Source organism: Pogona vitticeps, chromosome 2, assembly GCF_051106095.1.
Source record: "Pogona vitticeps strain Pit_001003342236 chromosome 2, PviZW2.1, whole genome shotgun sequence".
NCBI lineage: Eukaryota > Metazoa > Chordata > Lepidosauria > Squamata > Agamidae > Pogona > Pogona vitticeps.
In genome coordinates this window covers 113,878,183-113,895,237 of record NC_135784.1, presented here as the reverse complement: position 1 = coordinate 113,895,237, position 17,055 = coordinate 113,878,183, and the positions used below count along the sequence as shown (strand labels likewise).

At 40.0% G+C, this 17,055-nt stretch overlaps 2 protein-coding genes across 3 annotated transcripts in view; one reads left to right on the top strand and one right to left on the bottom strand.

Moving 5' to 3' along the window:
* Positions 1-3,566: 3,566 nt before the first annotated feature.
* On the top strand, positions 3,567-7,012 carry LOC144586859 (uncharacterized). The gene is made up of 2 exons (XM_078385811.1): positions 3,567-4,139; positions 4,794-7,012. The coding sequence occupies exons 1-2, from the start codon at positions 3,620-3,622 to the stop codon at positions 5,735-5,737; spliced, it is 1,464 nt and encodes a 487-aa protein (XP_078241937.1). The 5' UTR covers positions 3,567-3,619; the 3' UTR covers positions 5,738-7,012.
* Positions 7,013-8,242: 1,230 nt separating this feature from the next.
* The window catches only part of HTR4 (5-hydroxytryptamine receptor 4), a 242,181-nt gene continuing 233,368 nt past the window's right edge, over positions 8,243-17,055 (bottom strand). For both annotated transcript variants that reach the window (XM_072990255.2, XM_020780479.3), the window contains one exon: positions 8,243-10,299. Coding sequence is in view for 1 of the 2 variants with exons in the window: in XM_020780479.3 (XP_020636138.1) it covers positions 10,212-10,299 (88 nt within the window). In the remaining variant the exon portion in view is untranslated. The remainder of the gene's footprint in view (positions 10,300-17,055) is intronic.

Sequence of the window (17,055 nt, the reverse complement as noted above, 5' to 3'; positions counted from 1 at the left end):
TATATTAGACCTGGCTAGTTGGTATCATACGTGAGCAACATCAATACAAAGGAAAGTGAGAATGTAATATTTTACAGTACACAGTGGTCACTGAAAGAGAAAATCAGCTAGATAAGTAAAGAGACAAAACTCTTCTCCATGGATTTTTAAAAATTGCACTGTGTTCTAGGACATTTTCTGACCCCACAAGAATTCCAATGTATACAGAGTTAGCACTAAGGTTAAAGTCAAGTGTACATGCCTTGTCGCTCCACATCTTTTTAATTTATTTTTTAAATTTTCTTTATAAAGGTAGGGTAAGGTAAGGGGCAGCTGGGATAGGGGTACCCTCAGAGGAGGTGAATTTGAATGGATACATTACAGATCAATATTTTTCATAGTAATTCTATACATTCTCCTAGTAATAGTTGGACATATCAGAAAGAAATATAAACTGAGCGAGAGGGAAAAACCAAATTCAGACAAATATATTGTTATTCTAATTATTGATTATGTAGCTGATAGTCTTTATCTATTCTCATAAATTTTCCTTTTATTTCTTATTTCCCAAGGGATATGTTTCAATGTCTTCAGATTCCTTCCTTCTCTTATATATTGCTTATCTTGTGTTGCTTTCAGAATTTTGTCTCTATACGTGGTTTTAATGAATCTAATTTGTACCTCTCTTGGGAGATGATTTTTAAAAAAATAAATACTGAGGATGTTCTTTTGGCCACATATTCCACTTAATTTCATCCTTATCACAATTTTCCCAGTCTGATAGCAAATCAGTTGTAACTTCTAAGAGATCTTCATTGTGAGTTTCTGGTACATTCTGTATTCTCAAAATATGTGATGCATTCTCCATCTGGATTTGAGTCACTGGTGTTTCATGTTGGTTTTGTCTGGTTTCAACTTTTCCTTTTCTGAAGTTCTATTACTTTTTTTCTCCATTTTCTTTGCTAATCTCACTGTCCTCTGTATTTCTTGATTTTGCTGTGTCATATCCTCTTTCATTTGCCCCAATTGTAAATTCTTGTCCTCTTGTTGTTTGGAGAGGTTGGAAACTTTCATTTGCAGGGCTGAAATAACACACTTAATTTCATCAAACTTTCTATCAATCAAAATGGGCTGTCTCTTGGCTAAGCATAGTGCTCATGAGCTTCTCAAAATATAATTTTGTTCATAAAGAAGGCTGAGTTTCTTGCATCAATTTCAGTGGTGTAGTTTCTGGTACTGGACTGGTTTTGCAGCCATTTTTGTTTTTTCAAAAAAAGACCCTTCATATGACAGTTCTCCAATATTCTCCACTGATATCTGTTTCCCCCCTTTTAATATAAATTAAATAATGTAGGACATTAGAGATACGGAAATATGAAAGGATATGAGAGCAACCAACAAATAGAGATCAAGCAACCAACAAATAGGGATCACCCAATATACACTGAATCAAACAAAGAGTCAATGTTATTAATGAAGAGGAGAAACTTTCCAAGTACAGTACATGGGAGGGAGGCAAAATCCAGAGCTGGAGTCCCGAAGGCAGCTCGTGTCATTCTGCCAACTCCTGCGACATTGCTGGAACCAGTTGTATTGGCTCCTGCCTTTCCATTGGACCACTTCAGCAATGTGGAGAGGGGGGATCTGCTGCTTGGGTAACAGCCTATCCTCCATATTACCTTACCCGGGCTTCATGCTCTGGAGAGGACATTCCTCGATTCAGAGCATGTCACCATAGTCCCTCGAGACTGAAGGATGCCACACCACCTCTGCCTGAAGTCCTGGCATTCAAGTAGTGTACATCATCCAGTTACTGCTTTGCATCTGATTGAAATGTATAACCTCTCCTCTGAGCTCCTCATCACTGCTTTCCATTTTCTGATTTAAATGAGTTTATTAGATTTCCTTTATTGTGTTTTTAAAATGCAGACAGCTAGTGGTGGTTGTAAGAGGTCACTGCTTCTGGATGTTATCTTAAGTAAGCAGCTCATAGGCCATCCCTTCCCTGAAACAACATGAGCTGATGTTTCAGAATATACTTAGGAAAGAACTGGCGTGGAATCTAGCAAAAGTTGTGGGTAACTCCCACTGAAATCAACACAAAGGCTTCAGTGAACTGGAACAGAAGTCAAACCTGGAGCTTTCTTCAGGATACGTTACTCTTCCATTTATATGTTGGCTGAGGATGTTAAGGTATATAATTTTTATATAGCCTGAACATAATATGTGTGTGTGCAGAACAAGAATAAGATGACATCATTCCTTCATCCCTGGCTGATGCAATCCACTGCAATATGAAGACTGCCACACCTGTGTGCATGAGATCACCTCAGACGGGATTGGACCAGACTGATACCAGGATTGTATATAAGAAATGAACACTGTACAGTCTCTCTCTTCTCCTGTATACTGATGTCTGCATGTCATGCTGCTGGTTTGAATACTGAGCCATTGAAGTGCTGTATGTATGTATATCCTGTATATATTTTGTAAATACACTGCTTGAAAGAAGAAGCTGTTGTGTTCGTTTATCTGCACTTTACTCTGCTGAAGACAAGATAAAGACACAGATGCCCACTCCCTTAACAGAGGTTATGGGCCCAGCAACGTTCCGCTGCGCTGAAAACGGGAGGTAGTGAGTAAATGAAAGAGGAGGAGAGCCTAAGCAGCAGTGATAGTGAGTCAGAAACCAGTTCATCTGTAAACCCGGGGAAGGGAAGGATACAGAGAGCTGCAAGGATGGCATACAGCATGGGAGGAAATATAGGTGGCCTGGCCATAAATAGACTGCATGAAAATAATTATAGAACATGGGCAGTCAAAGCCGAAATGTTGTTACGGAAGGAATCACTGTGGCGTTATGTTAGAGCCCCCCCAGCGCAGCCCAGTGAGGAGGAAGAGGCAGAGCATGAGAGAGCTTTAGCCACGATCATTTTGGCCATTGAAGATTCGCTTCTGACCCACATTCAAGGACTGGCAACAGCAAAAGCAGTTTGGGATAAACTAAAAGGCATTTATCAGAGGGAGACGACAGGCACAAAGATTTCTCTTACCAGGAGGTTGTTCCAATGCAGGATGAAACTGGATGAGTGTGCTTCGGAACACTTAAAGAATATGAAGGACATGTTTAATCAACTGCAATTAATGAATGTTGTCTTCCCTCAGGAACAGCGCGTGTATATTTTGCTAAGTTCTCTGAATGATGATTACTCCATGCTGGTAACAAGTTTGGAAAGCATGCCAGACATGGAGCTTTCAGAGGAGTACGTGACGAACCGGATTCTGCAGGAGGAACAGCATTTAAAACAAAGAATGCTGAACAAAAAAGCAAGCCACGTGCGTAGGAAGAGTGATGATGACGAAAGCCTGTTTCCTCTGCGGATCCACCAATCACCTGCAACGGAACTGTGACAAAAGCGGAAGTCTTCCAAGCAACAGAGACTGCAGAAAGAAAGTCTCCAAACGGTTTCAACAAAGAGACGACAAGAGGCCGGTCTCCTTGGTTACCAGAGGAACGAGGGACAAGGTTCACAGCAAGACAAAAGCAGTGGAGTGGCTGATCGATTCTGGCACTGTAGGGCACTTGACTAATAATAGAGATTTGTTTTGTCTTTTAGATGAAACCAGCCTCAGAAGTGTGATGATGGCAAATTCACAAGAGATGGCCGTCGAAGGACAAGGAACTGTTTACATTCCTTCGTTGAAAACTGAGATAAGTGGGGTATTTTACGCTCCTGAATTGTCATTTAATATAATAAGTGTATCAGCGTTGGCTGAGCAAGGGTTCACTGTCACTTTTGAGAAACAGGAGTGTATAATTAAGAAAAATGGTAAAATAGTTGCAAAAGTGAAGCAAGAAAACAATCTGTACATGTTAAAGAGCCAGACACATGAAAGTGCACATATGATACATACAAACAAACCACAACATGATAACTGTATACATTTATTGCATAGGAGGCTGGGTCATGTAAATTTTAGATCATTACAGAAAATGGAACATTTTGCCAGGGATATAAACATAAAGGAATGCAAAAATTACTTGGACTGTGATGTCTGTAAAAGAAGCAAAACGAATGTGGCCCCAAAAGGGAGAAAAAGTGACAGAGTCACAACCAGGCCATTTGAATTAGTTCATGCAGATTTAATGGGACCATTTCCTCCATCATTAGGAGGAGCGAAATATGCAATGGTTCTAGTGGATGATTTTACAAGGTTTTCTTACTGTTATACACTAAAATCTCAAACAGAAGTGTTTGAAACATTTAGAAAATGGTTGTTTTCAGCAGAGAGGAGATTTGGCCACAAGGTGGCGCAGTTGCAAACGGATCGAGGTACGGAGTTTACAAACACTAGGTTCCAAAGGTGGTTAGAAAGTCTGGGAATTAGACATAGAAAAACGAGCCCATATAGCCCATTTCAGAATGGTGTTGCTGAGAGACGGAACAGAGTGTTACAAGAGATGAAAAATGCATTGTTGGCAGACTCTGGGTTGCGTCACGGTCTGTGGAGTGAAGCGATTCTAACTTCTAATTTTTTGATTAACAGAATTTATTCTTCCTCAATAGATGACACACCATATTTCATGTTATACGGTAAGAAACCATGTTTAAAATATTTGAGAGTGTTTGGATGCACGGCATGGGTGCATATCCCGAAACAACTCAGAAGAAAAGGTAAAAATAAAACAAGAAAAATGACATTTGTGGGGTATGAACCCAATTCAAAGGCATACCGGTTTTTTGATGGGGATAGAAGTGTGATAATCTCTAGGTCAGCCAGTTTTAATGAAGGGGAAAACTGGGACCAAATACACGCAAACTCACAGTTATACATCCCTCTACACGAAAGAAAAAGTCAATTAAGACAGACAGGAACACATAAGCAAGGCGTGGAGTCCTGTGCTGGTGATGAAGAAGGAGGAGCTACTACAGATGATGATGAAGAAGAAGAAGATGAAAGAAAAGTAAAACAAAAAGAAGATAGTGATGAGGAAGAACACGAAGAGGAGGAAGCACACACAAGTAGTCAGACAGAAACACACACAAATACACATGGTCCCAGAAGGTCCCAGAGGGCAAATAAAGGTGTGCCACCCAATAGATATGGAGTGGGTGGTATTACAGTGTGTAATGTTTATATTGAGCCCAGAAACTATAAAGATGTTTTGAAGCTTCCTGATTATGAGAAGAATAAGTGGTTAGAGGCCATGGAGGAGGAGATGAAGTCCATGGAGGAACATCAAGTGTTCACTGAAACCAAACTACCAGCAGAGCATAAGGTAATAAGTAGTAAGTGGGTGTTCAAAAGAAAATTGCAAAATGATGGAAACTACAGATATAAAGCGAGATTGGTTGCACAAGGTTTTACACAGAAAAAGTTTATACATTATGATGAGGTATTTTCTCCGACAGTCAGGTCCGAGACATTGAGAACAACGCTTGCCTTTGCTGTCAGTAAAAATTATGTAATTTACCACTACGATATAACAACTGCATACTTAAACGCAGACTTAAAGGAAGAGTTATATATGGCAAAAGCACCGGGTTTTGAGGGTACTAAACCAGAACTAGTGTACAGGCTAAACAAGGCAATTTATGGTTTGAAACAATCTGCTAAAAATTGGAATGATTGTTTACACCAAGTTTTGATGAAACTAGGATACAAGAACGGTCTAGCAGACCCTTGTTTATATACCAAGAAAGTTGGGAATGATTTAAATATACTTCTGCGTATGTTGATGACCTATGTTTTATAGCAAAAGATCAGAGCCAAGTAGAGTTGTTTGAAAAACAATTAAAAAAGGAATTCAAATTTAAAAATCCAGGGCCAATACAAAATTATCTGGGTGTACAAATAAAGAAAACAGAACATGGACTTGAATTAAGTCAAGAACACAAAATAAAACAAATGTTAGAAAAATATTGTATGGGAGAGTGCAAGAATGTGAGTACTCCCATGACAGTGGATTTTCAAAAGGAAGATGAAATAAGTAAAGATTTTGAAAACAAAGAATTATATCACTCAGCAATAGGGAGTCTAATGTACCTAGTGAACTGGACGCGCCTGGATATAGCGGCATCAGTAAACATACTCAGTAGATATATAGAAAAACCTAGTGAAAAACACTGGCAAGGATTAAAAAGGATTTTTAGATACCTAAAGGGAACATATAATTATCATCTAACTTTGCAACCATCAAAAAATTTAAAACTGTCAGCTTATGTGGATAGTGACTGGGCCAACAATGAAAAAGACAGAAAATCTATGACTGGATTTGTCATAAAATTTGGAAGTAATATAGTTGGTTGGAAATCACGAAAGCAAAATTCTGTAGCAATCTCAACTTCTGAAGCAGAGTTTGCTGCATTGTCAGATTTATGTTCTGAATTAATTTGGTACAAACAATTAACAAAAGACTTAAAGTGTAAAACAGATAATGCAATAAAAGTAATGGAAGATAATACCACTTGTATACAAATGGCCAAAACAGATAGAGTAAAAAACAGGAGCAAACATGTTGATATTAAATATCATAACGTAAGGGAAGCTGTAAAAGGAAAACTAATTGAATTAGAATATTGCAAAACTGAAGAAAATATTGCAGATATATTGACTAAACCGTTGTGTGCTCAAAAGCATGAAATGTGTATAGATGTATTGGGAATGTGTAATGGGTTCAGGCAATTTAAAAATTAGGAGGAGTGTTAAGGTATATAATTTTTATATAGCCTGAACATAATATGTGTGTGTGCAGAACAAGAATAAGATGACATCATTCCTTCATCCCTGGCTAATGCAATCCACTGCAATATGAAGACTGCCACACCTGTGTGCATGAGATCACCTCAGACGGGATTGGACCAGACTGATACCAGGATTGTATATAAGAAATGAACACTGTACAGTCTCTCTCTTCTCCTGTATACTGATGTCTGCATGTCATGCTGCTGGTTTGAATACTGAGCCATTGAAGTGCTGTATGTATGTATATCCTGTATATATTTTGTAAATACACTGCTTGAAAGAAGAAGCTGTTGTGTTCGTTTATCTGCGCTTTACTCTGCTGAAGACAAGATAAAGACACAGATGCCCACTCCCTTAACAGAGGATCATGAAAAGACTTGGTCAATAGCTTCAAAGGCCATAGGCAGAATGGCTTCAATTACCAATGATTCTGAAAGATGGCCCACAGTCCATCAAGAAAACACTGGTTTATTCAGTAGGAAATCATGTTCTCCAACATGTCAGATAATGAAATCTGCACTTGTTCACAATAACAACTGAATGCAGCCAGGATTACATAAGAACTGTCAAGCACCCAAAGTCCTATGTATACCTGAATTTTTAAAACAATCAAGTCTGGATTTCAGAGCACTGTGTAAATGAATTCAAAATTAAATACATGGGAAAGTCTGAAACCAATGCATATGCATTTGGGCAAATTCTAGAAGTTAGACATTCTTCCAGCTGTAGAAGCACCCCTTTGCCTTTGGAGAGTTGAGCAAGAAGGTCTTCCAGGGAAACCGTGTCTGTTCCTGGAAGGGTGAAGATTCCAAGGTATAAAGAGCACAGTGATCACCTCCCCTGTCCACCAATGTTGCTGAGCTCTTTAAGTGTAGACATGGTCTAGAGGGGTGGGATATAAATTTAATAAAATAAATAAAGTGTTCTTCAAGCTATGTGGGAATTGCCTGTGATTAAATGCCCCCCCCCAAAAATGGTATATTAGAGGACATCTAATAATGATGTTTGCAGGGGTACCCATGTAAGTCTGTGGCCTGCTGCAGCAAAACAGAAAGTGCCTTGTCACACCTTTGAAACTAGCAAGTTTTATTTGCAGTGAGTCTTTTTGGACTTCAGTCCACATCTGAAGAAGGACGCTGCAGTCAGGTCTTTGAAAAATTATGCCCAATAAAACGTGCTAGCTTTTAAGATGCTGAGGCATTTAGTTATTTTTTTTCTTGCATGAAAAGGAGTTCAAAAATGGTATGAGGATTTGATACTCTGGTGAGAAGACTCTTCGGGGTGTCATCTGAGATCTGTAAGTGAGCAGAACTCAGCCTCACCACATGTACAAAGCAGCTCGGTGTCGTTGGATAAAGGAACAATGAGGATGCAAAGGGGACATTTTCAAAAGGCCCCAAGAGCCGTGCATGTATCTGTCGTGAGAACCAACCGAGGAACTTTTGCCATTGCCCGTTTAACCTCCAATCACATGTTGCAACTCCCCAGATTTCCGAACAAGTCTAGGCCAGTAAAATGGTCTTTGAATTGCCTTTAATCTCCTGTTAAACAAGCAAACAATAGTATCTTCTTTGTACAAGCTATACAGTAGTTGTGCTATGAAAAGGGAACCAAATAAAACCAAAACTGAAAAACCAAATGATAATGTCTTAGCTCCTATAGTTAAAAGCCTCTAATGGGAAATCCATAATCCCTTTAAAAATATCAATAAATAAAGTTTGCTTTTCTTCCATACATTAAAAAAAATCTGTACATAATTACACAATGTAACAAAATGTCTGCTTTACAGAGCAAGGTTGCCATCTTTGGGTTAGATCTTCCACCAAGGGGAGTACAGGTCCATAGTGGGATCAGTATGTTGCCAGCGGCCTAAAAACCAGGCTCCTGTTGTTGCTGGACCCTCAGCCATGCCTTTCAACATAACATGCAAAAAGAAGGGGTAGAGTGCTCAAGAGGAAGGCTGCAACATCTGCATGCAGGACACAGCTTGTAAAGAGGGTTGGCACTGGCATTATATGAAAGGGACAGCTGAACAGAGGGACTATCTATAGGTGCTGAGAAAGCATTTGGTAAGATGAGCCCTGTCAGGGTCTCCAGAGCAGAATCCCAGCAGCAAGCTTCCATCATCATATCTCCTGTGCCAGAAGGCCAGTTTCCCAAGGGTGCCACAGAGACAGACAGTATTTGAAGGCTGCTCTACCAGCTGACTCAATACCTAACCAGGTGACCCACGAAGCCAATGCACTTCAGCTTAAGTTCTGGGACCTGAAAGGGGTCTTCTCTGTCAACTGAGAAGACCCCCTTCAGGACTGAACTTTTGCTTGCTTTCCTTTCTCACACCAGCAGTGTTGTTGCGACTGCCAATTGACTGCCAGCGTTTGCTATCTATCTCTTAACCCCTTCTTTTTGACAGATAGCTTGCTCCCTCCTCAGCAGACGTCCTAATCTTGTCAGCACATAGGAAACCAACTACCATTGAACCCTGATAAACCCAAAGACACCAAGCAGGTTCATTCACACCCAGGCCCTGAAACATTTGCCTCAGCAAGTGGCAAAAATAGGATGGACAGCAACTGAATTGCTTAACCCAAGCAAGTTTCCCTTGCAGCACATCCTTCAGTGATAATGGCTGTTCAAATGCACACAATTATACATACACATCAAGATGGCACTTAGTGAGCTATTAGAGGAGCACTGTTATTTTCTTAACTGTTCTGTCTCTCAACCCATTTTTCCTTCAAAGCAATGTTGTCCAGCATTTATCGAGGTAAGTGCTTCAGCAGGAATACGTGCAGGGACTGAATGCAATGTCGTCTTGGTGGAAAGCGCCTGTTGTCCAGTGGCCACCTTCTTCTGAATAGATCCATTTGGTGAGAGCAGGGCCTTGGACAGTATCTCTTCACAGAATAGTCCAACGTTATCTCTCCTTGGGCTATTCATGCTCCTTGGGCATAGCTGGCCAAGGAGATATACTTGGGGTGAGTCATAATCTACAGAGGGACTGCTTCCTTTTGTTGTTTCACGACAGGTGGGGAGGGTTTCTTGAGAGACGGCTCACGGTTAAAAATAGCTGAGAAATATAAATCTCCAGATTTTGGTTAAGCAAAACGATGTTCTGATTTACGTTAGCACTTCTGGAATAGATTGTTGCCACATAAGAAAATGATGTGTGCTTGTGTACAAACACATTAGTTGGCACAAACAGAAGAAGCAGTAAGCAAACATGCTGCTTACAGTTTGCTCCTCGCATTTTGAAGCAGGAGGACAATCCGTGTGTGGCTTCGCATCAACAAAAAGATATCCCTTCTCCTCCACAAACTATGCCCACTTGTTCTGTCAGGAGGGCCACGCTGGCTGTTGGCGCAGATGTCAAATTGATACTGCAGTGCTATGGCAATATAGATGGTATTGATCTGGCATTCAGTCCCTGACGTATGAACATCTTTGGACCATCCTGCCTTGTAGATCCCATTCTTGGACCTTTGTCAAAAGCAGGACTCTTGGGATTCTGGGTCATTGTGGATTGGAAGCTTGTCATGTTCCAGGTGATGCCCATTGTGTAACACTGTATACCTATGGAAAGCAACAGAGGGGTGAGAGAAAGGCACATTAGAACAGAAAGAAGTTGGAGGAGGGTGGTTTCCTTCTAAAGTGATAAGCAGGGGTTTTCCCAGCAAAATTCCTCAATATATTCACTTGTGAAACAGTTGAAATGGCAAACGCAAGCTCAAAAGCTGTTCCCCCACGCACACATTTGCTGAAATACTGTGTTGTCCAAACCAAGACTTTCAGTCCTAAAGGACAACCAAGCATTTCAAGCTATCCAATAGTCGTTAAAACTAAACCAAATACAAATTTCTCAAGGATTTTATGAACAGGGAATAGAAAGAACAACTTTTTAAAAATACGTACAGTAACTTGAAGATGACCACACCCAGACCTACAGAGAAGGTCCCACTCTCCATCCTTACCTGCTCTGACCCCAGACCGTCCAAGAGTTGTGAGCTTGCCTGCAAAAGAATCCCCTTCCCCTCCCTCCAGCTTCTCTCTGGTTATTATCTCCAGAAGTCATGCAGTCTCTGCTGTAGTGCACAAAAGGGAAGCCTTCCAGAAAAGCATCCTTTGAGGTGGAAAGCAGAGCAAGTCTAGTAGCATGAAAACTTGGAGACGGCAGAGACGGAATCAACACAAACATTGCGTAGGTTCCTAAGTGCCTACCCTGGAATTACGTCTGCTATGCTTGTCTTACTTCATTATGATGAATTAACATGGAGTTTTATATAGATGCAAGTTAATAAAATTATAGGAATAAGAAACAACCATTTTGCAATTACAGTCTGAAAGCAAAATTTAAAAAACAGTAAGAAAACAATGAACTAGTTTGCTATTAAAATTAGAACTGAATAGTTCTTCCAACATGATCTCTCTCTGTGTTACTGATATGGGACAAATCCTATCTTTATTGTAGATGTAAGAGGAAACCTCAATATGTGACAACAGAATTAAACGATTGCACTTTACTAAAGCAAGAAAATTATTCCATGTCTTCAAGATTAGTAAGCAGCCCACAGGTTTGTGTGTGTGTGTGTGTGTTTAAATCTGGATGATGTGAATATGGCTCTGAGACAAAGAATTCTCACATTTTCTGGCCATTGCTTTATATATTTAAGAAAAGAAAATCAGGCTTCACATTTTGTGAACTCCATGCTGTCAGAAAGGAGAACAACAGATCCCTCTAGCCAGACACTAATGGCGAAACATTTTTTTAACAAAACACTTGATTGCCAGACACATACTCCAGCACAAAACCACCGGAACAAACTGCAGAGGCAAATTGCCACTAATTAAGAAATGGAGGCTTCTATCCCACTGTTTGGTTTACACTGGCATAGAGGCATGGGAAGATTCTGACCAGTAATCACCATGGAATGTACTTCTGCAAAGGGCTGTAGCTCCATGGCAGAGCATGTGCTTGGTATGCAGAAGGTGTCAGGTTGCATTCCTGGAATTACCCAGTCGGGCTGAGAGGAAGGTCTACCTCAAAGGCACTGCCAGTCAGCATTGTCAGTTGCAGGGCTGTGATGGGTCCAGATCTGATTCAGTCTAAGGTAGCTCCCAAGACTTGTAGGTCTTCATGTATGTGCTACTAGGAGACTTGTATCCACCAACCACGTAAAGTCCAGTTTTGGCCACCACCCATCTAGTAGAGACAAGAGCACCTACACAGGTGCTCTTAGAAAAACATTCTTCCACTGTGTTCTGTGGATATCCTCCACAGGTGGCATTCTTTTTAATTTTGGAAGAGTACGTGGTGGCGCTCAGGGCTAAACTGCAGAAGCCTGTGTGCTGCAGGGTCAGAATACCAGCAGTCATAAGATCGAATCCACGCAACGGAGTGAGCTCCCATCGCTTTGTCCCAGCTCCTCGCCAGCCTAGCAGTTCGAAAGCATGCAAATGCGAGTAGATAAATAGGTACCACCTTGGTGGGAAGGTAAAACGCCGCTCCCTAGTCACGCTGGTCACGTGACAATGGAAACTATCTTCAGACAAGTGCTGGCTCTACGGCTTGGAAACGGGATGAGCACCGCCCCCTAGAGTCAGACACGGCTAGACTAAAAATGTCAAAGGGAACCTTTACCTTTACCGCAGACGAATGCTGTCGAAAACAGTATCTTTACTATATTGATGCATTACTAGCTAGAAAGAGTGCTACGGCTGGGAAATGGCCTAGATTTATGAACTGTAGTAAAGATGATTTCTGGTAAGAAGGTTCTGAATTTCCAGATGACTTCCTAACTTTCCCACAACATCTAGTCTGCAACCCTTAAGAGTATTTCCTACTGCGCCTGCAAACATTTTTAAAATGAACAGCCATAGTGATGATTTAATATGCTTCAAAGTGCTACAAAGATTCTACCTATTAATATTGTGAAACAACTTGATGATATTCAATAGATTTATTCGAAGAAATCTTCCCGTGAATTTGTTTTATTTGTTCGCCATGTTAAGCAACAGGTTTGCCAAATGAAGTACTTCTAGTCTTTTATTAGTGGCTGGGCCTAGTAAGATGCATAGATTATTAAAATCTTTGTTTTCCTTAGTGCAAGCATAATCTTGGCACTTTCCTATGTTGTAAAGCTTCACACTACCTGAAAGGACCAGATCCATGGTGGAACACGTGGTTGAGAATTTTGTTCTTCTTACTCCTTCATCATTTCCTTGTTTTGTAAAAAATTACTAAGGAAAGATTGTGCTATTAGCCTTGGGCATTCTTTTGTCTCCGTTACCATCAACCTGATACCCGCACCTATCCTTTTCAGAGTCTCTATTATTTCCTTATTTAAATTTCACCCCCTTGGTTGCCTTATAGATCACTGCAATGACTGCAATGGAAATGCTACACAATGCTCATCCCTCTGTACACCACCCCACAGTATACGTGTCCAAAACTACACACTACTTACATCAGCTGATTAGACAAAGGAAGTAGGACTGGCCTTGAATAGCTCAAAACTCTGGCACCCAGCCCAGGTGTTAAAAAGCTGTTCAGGCTAGTTAAAAGTCTGCCAACTATCAGCACTGACTCAGATGTATCAGGAGCTCTCATCTATCTTTCAGAAACAGGATGTATTTCATTAAGCCTACGTAAAAGGTTATCTAGATCCTTTTCACTTCTGGTTTCAGAAGAAAATAGCATTGGCGTCACCTTGGTGGATGATCTATCCTGAGAGGCAGGCCAGGCCATGTTTTGTGCACGGCAGTAACACAGATGAATAAAGCCTGCAGAAATAGGCAAGGTGACGTTGCCTGGACTCATTCCAACAATGAAAAGACTTTTACTTTGATACCCAGTTGAACACCAATGTCACACTGGAATTATCCCTTTCAGGGATAAATATCAGCTATGATGAACCACCACAGACTCAAGTTGTTGTGAAGTTTTATAGAAACCCAAAGGAAGCCATGTCATCATCACACAACACCAAAGTAGAAGAATGCTCTGATGCCATTGTTCAAGTGTCATACTTTGACCTTTACATGCTCTTTGATATGCTCATTAATCTAGATTCTTTTTCATTTAGATCCTTCTGGCTGCGGTTCCATTTTTGTTCTACTGCTGTTGGAAACAACTGTCCGTTTGTGTTGAGCTGCTTGCAAAAAACAAACAAACAACAAAAAACCCAAAGCCCTCTTGTTTTGGAATTGTTTCATGGTTATTAAAGGTTTTATTAGATATTAACTTTAAGCCTCTTTGAGATGGAAGATGGAAAAGAGAAAAACACCGTATTATTTATAAAAAGTAGTGGCAGAGTTTACACTAGCTCAGTGATCTTCATTTACCTTCTCTTAAGGCACAAATGTGGAAATCTGCTGCACGTGTCCATGCTGGCTTTCCTAAAATAGCATGACTAACTGTTTTGCACAATACCTGTCTCCTTGGCCTCTTTCTCTTCCAAATGATTTCATGTACAGAGGAAGTTTAATGATCCCCTATTTGAATGAATCAGGATTCTAGTTAACAATTACTTAGGAGCCCAGACAAGGCTTTTTTAATAGCTACGTTGTCTTGAAATAAATCTTCAGCCATCTGTTCAGCTCTATAATTGTTAACACAAACAACATAATTCACAATTGCATCATAAAAACACAAAACAGAAAGATTAAGATGACTGTCTTCTAGTTATTGCAGGCCATGAAGCATCTGTTCAGTTTCTCTCTCTTTTTAGGGCACAGGTGGGAACCAAGCCCCTATTCTAATAACGGATAGTAATTGTCTAAATAATTTGAAAATGTAAAATGTGAATGTGACAAACGCATTTGCAATTGATATGTGGCGAGCTCACCTGGTCAGGTTTAGGCAACCAAGTTGCTTTCCCCCAAATGTGGAAAACAGCTTTATTTTAAGCCAAGTACAGCTAACTGATAATTATACTGAGAGTATCATCCCTCTCGCCTTTCCCTGAACCTCCAAACTCTTTCCCTCCTTCATTTCTCTGACTTACCTGCATGTGTTTTCTTCTGTTCCAAACATGCTTATCTGGCTTGAAGTTGCATGGGTTGCAGGAAGGACAGGAGGACTTTTGCCCCTCTCTCCAGCACCTGGCTCGGGGCCATAATAGCAGAGCAGGTGCAAGTCGGAAGAAGAAGAAGAAGAAGAAGAAGAAGAAGAAGAAGAAGAAGAAGAAGAAGAAGAAGAAGAAGAAGAAGAAGACCCATCTCCTTTCTGCACCCACTTCTGGCCACCACAGGGGAAAATATCTCTATTTGTAGCTATAGACATATAAATACACACACAGCACTGCATATAGGACAGTCAGTGCAGTAAAATAGAGCAATGGACTTGGACTCAGGGAACCTGGATTCAATTCCTTGGCACTGCTATGGAAACTCATTTGGGGGGGGGGGGGTGGAACTGGTAAAAATGCTCCCTAATAGCTCATTTACCTTGAAACTCCTATTAGGGTCACTATAAGTCAGTTCTGACTAGACGGCATGTAACAAAACAAAATCTATAATGGGAGCTCTCAGTAATAACCCCCATAATTACTAGGCTATTACTGAGGAATTTAAATGTTTCTATAAGACAAGAGTGTTTTTAATAATAATTAGTGTAGTTTCCTAACTATATATTATTCTCATTTAAGTATCACTGAAATTATGATGTTGATTTAAAGTTTCTGGTATTTACAAATAGATGTGTATCTTATTCTTTATCATATGATAAACATTTACCTTAAGAATCATTCATATCTGAAATGTAGCATAATTGTTTAAAGATTAAACTTCAGGGTGTTTTAAACAGAGCTCAATACTCCAGGATCAACTGCATCTATCAGAACTCTGTCTTTATTACCAGCCTCATAATTTGCTGACCCAGACTGATATGGATGCCACCTGTCAGGAAAGAAAATGTATATGCTGACTTTCCCCCCCACACACACACACACAAACACTTTTCTTCCCTTTTTCCCCCAAAGTAACTTTCAGTTAACCTTCAGTGGAAAAAGGGAACAGGAATATATAAGATTAATAACTGCTTGCTTTGTCATGACTACAGCAGAAGTCAAAATATATTCTTGTCAAAATATTTTCTTTTTCAAGACCTTCTGGGTCAAGGAATCCTGAGATTAACGTTTCTGCATATTGTCTTGCAGACTTATGGCAGATGTGAAGTGTAGCAATACTATATCAGAGTGAGGATTTTACCCTACCCTAGAACTGCTGGATATCTCAGTGGTCTAGGCATCTCCAGAGGTTGGTGGTTGGGAGTTCAGTTCCCCACTGTGCCTCCCTATAACGTGGTGGACTTAACGGTCCATAGGGCCCCTTCCAGCTCTGCAGTTTAGAGATGATGATGATAATGATAATGATGATTGTTGTTGTTGTTATTGCCAATTAACTGTGTGACACAATTGTGTTATGTTCACTATATAGTTCCAGACAGAATTATCCACTTCATAAAAGAGACTTGTCAAAAAAAGGAGTATTAAAAAACAATATTAAAACCAAGGTGGCAACCAACATGAAAAAGATCTATCACATTGTATAAGGTAAAGCTATTTTGATGGCCTGTCTGATCCCCCTTAAATTGTCAACCTTCTGATTTGAATAAAAATCAAATTACACCAGAAACAGTCCACATGGCACTAGTCTAAGTCTGAATAAAGATATACTGAAAACTAGATGTTTCTCTTCAAATGCATTTCTTCTTGTCTGTGCGATATCCCTTTGCCAGCCCTCAGGCTGGAAGTTGCATTATCAAAGCTCAAGCTTTCTGAAAAGTAATTACTTAGTTGTCTTTATCAAGCAGAGTTAAACCTGATGGGGATTTTTGTATTTTTAATTTGCTAATAATACAATGTGGAGCCAACAGTTACTAGAAGAGGCAATTCAATTCAGTTTTTTTTTTTCATCTTACCTGAAATCCCCACTGTTAATATAAAGCCTATATGCTGAAGCTAAATTTTTAGACAGCAGCTACCTTAGTACTGTACTCCTTAGAGAACACGAGAACAAAGAATGGCTATTTTGTATGGTGATGTCAGAAAAGAAGGCTATTTTGTATAGTCTTGCAGATATTTTAGCTCATTGATAACCTACAGCAGATCAGAAATGACTTGCCAGTTTGCATAACATTATTTCATGCCAGAAGCCAGAATAAGTCTGGAATTATGGCCATTACTCTACAGTGTTGAGATATTTCAGTACTCAACAATAGAAAGTGCCCCCCCACCCAAGATTTGCTATATTTTAGAAATGAGAAACAGCTCTAAATTGCTGTAGTGTTACAAAGCACAATATGCATCACAGCCCATTTCTCTCTTCCAC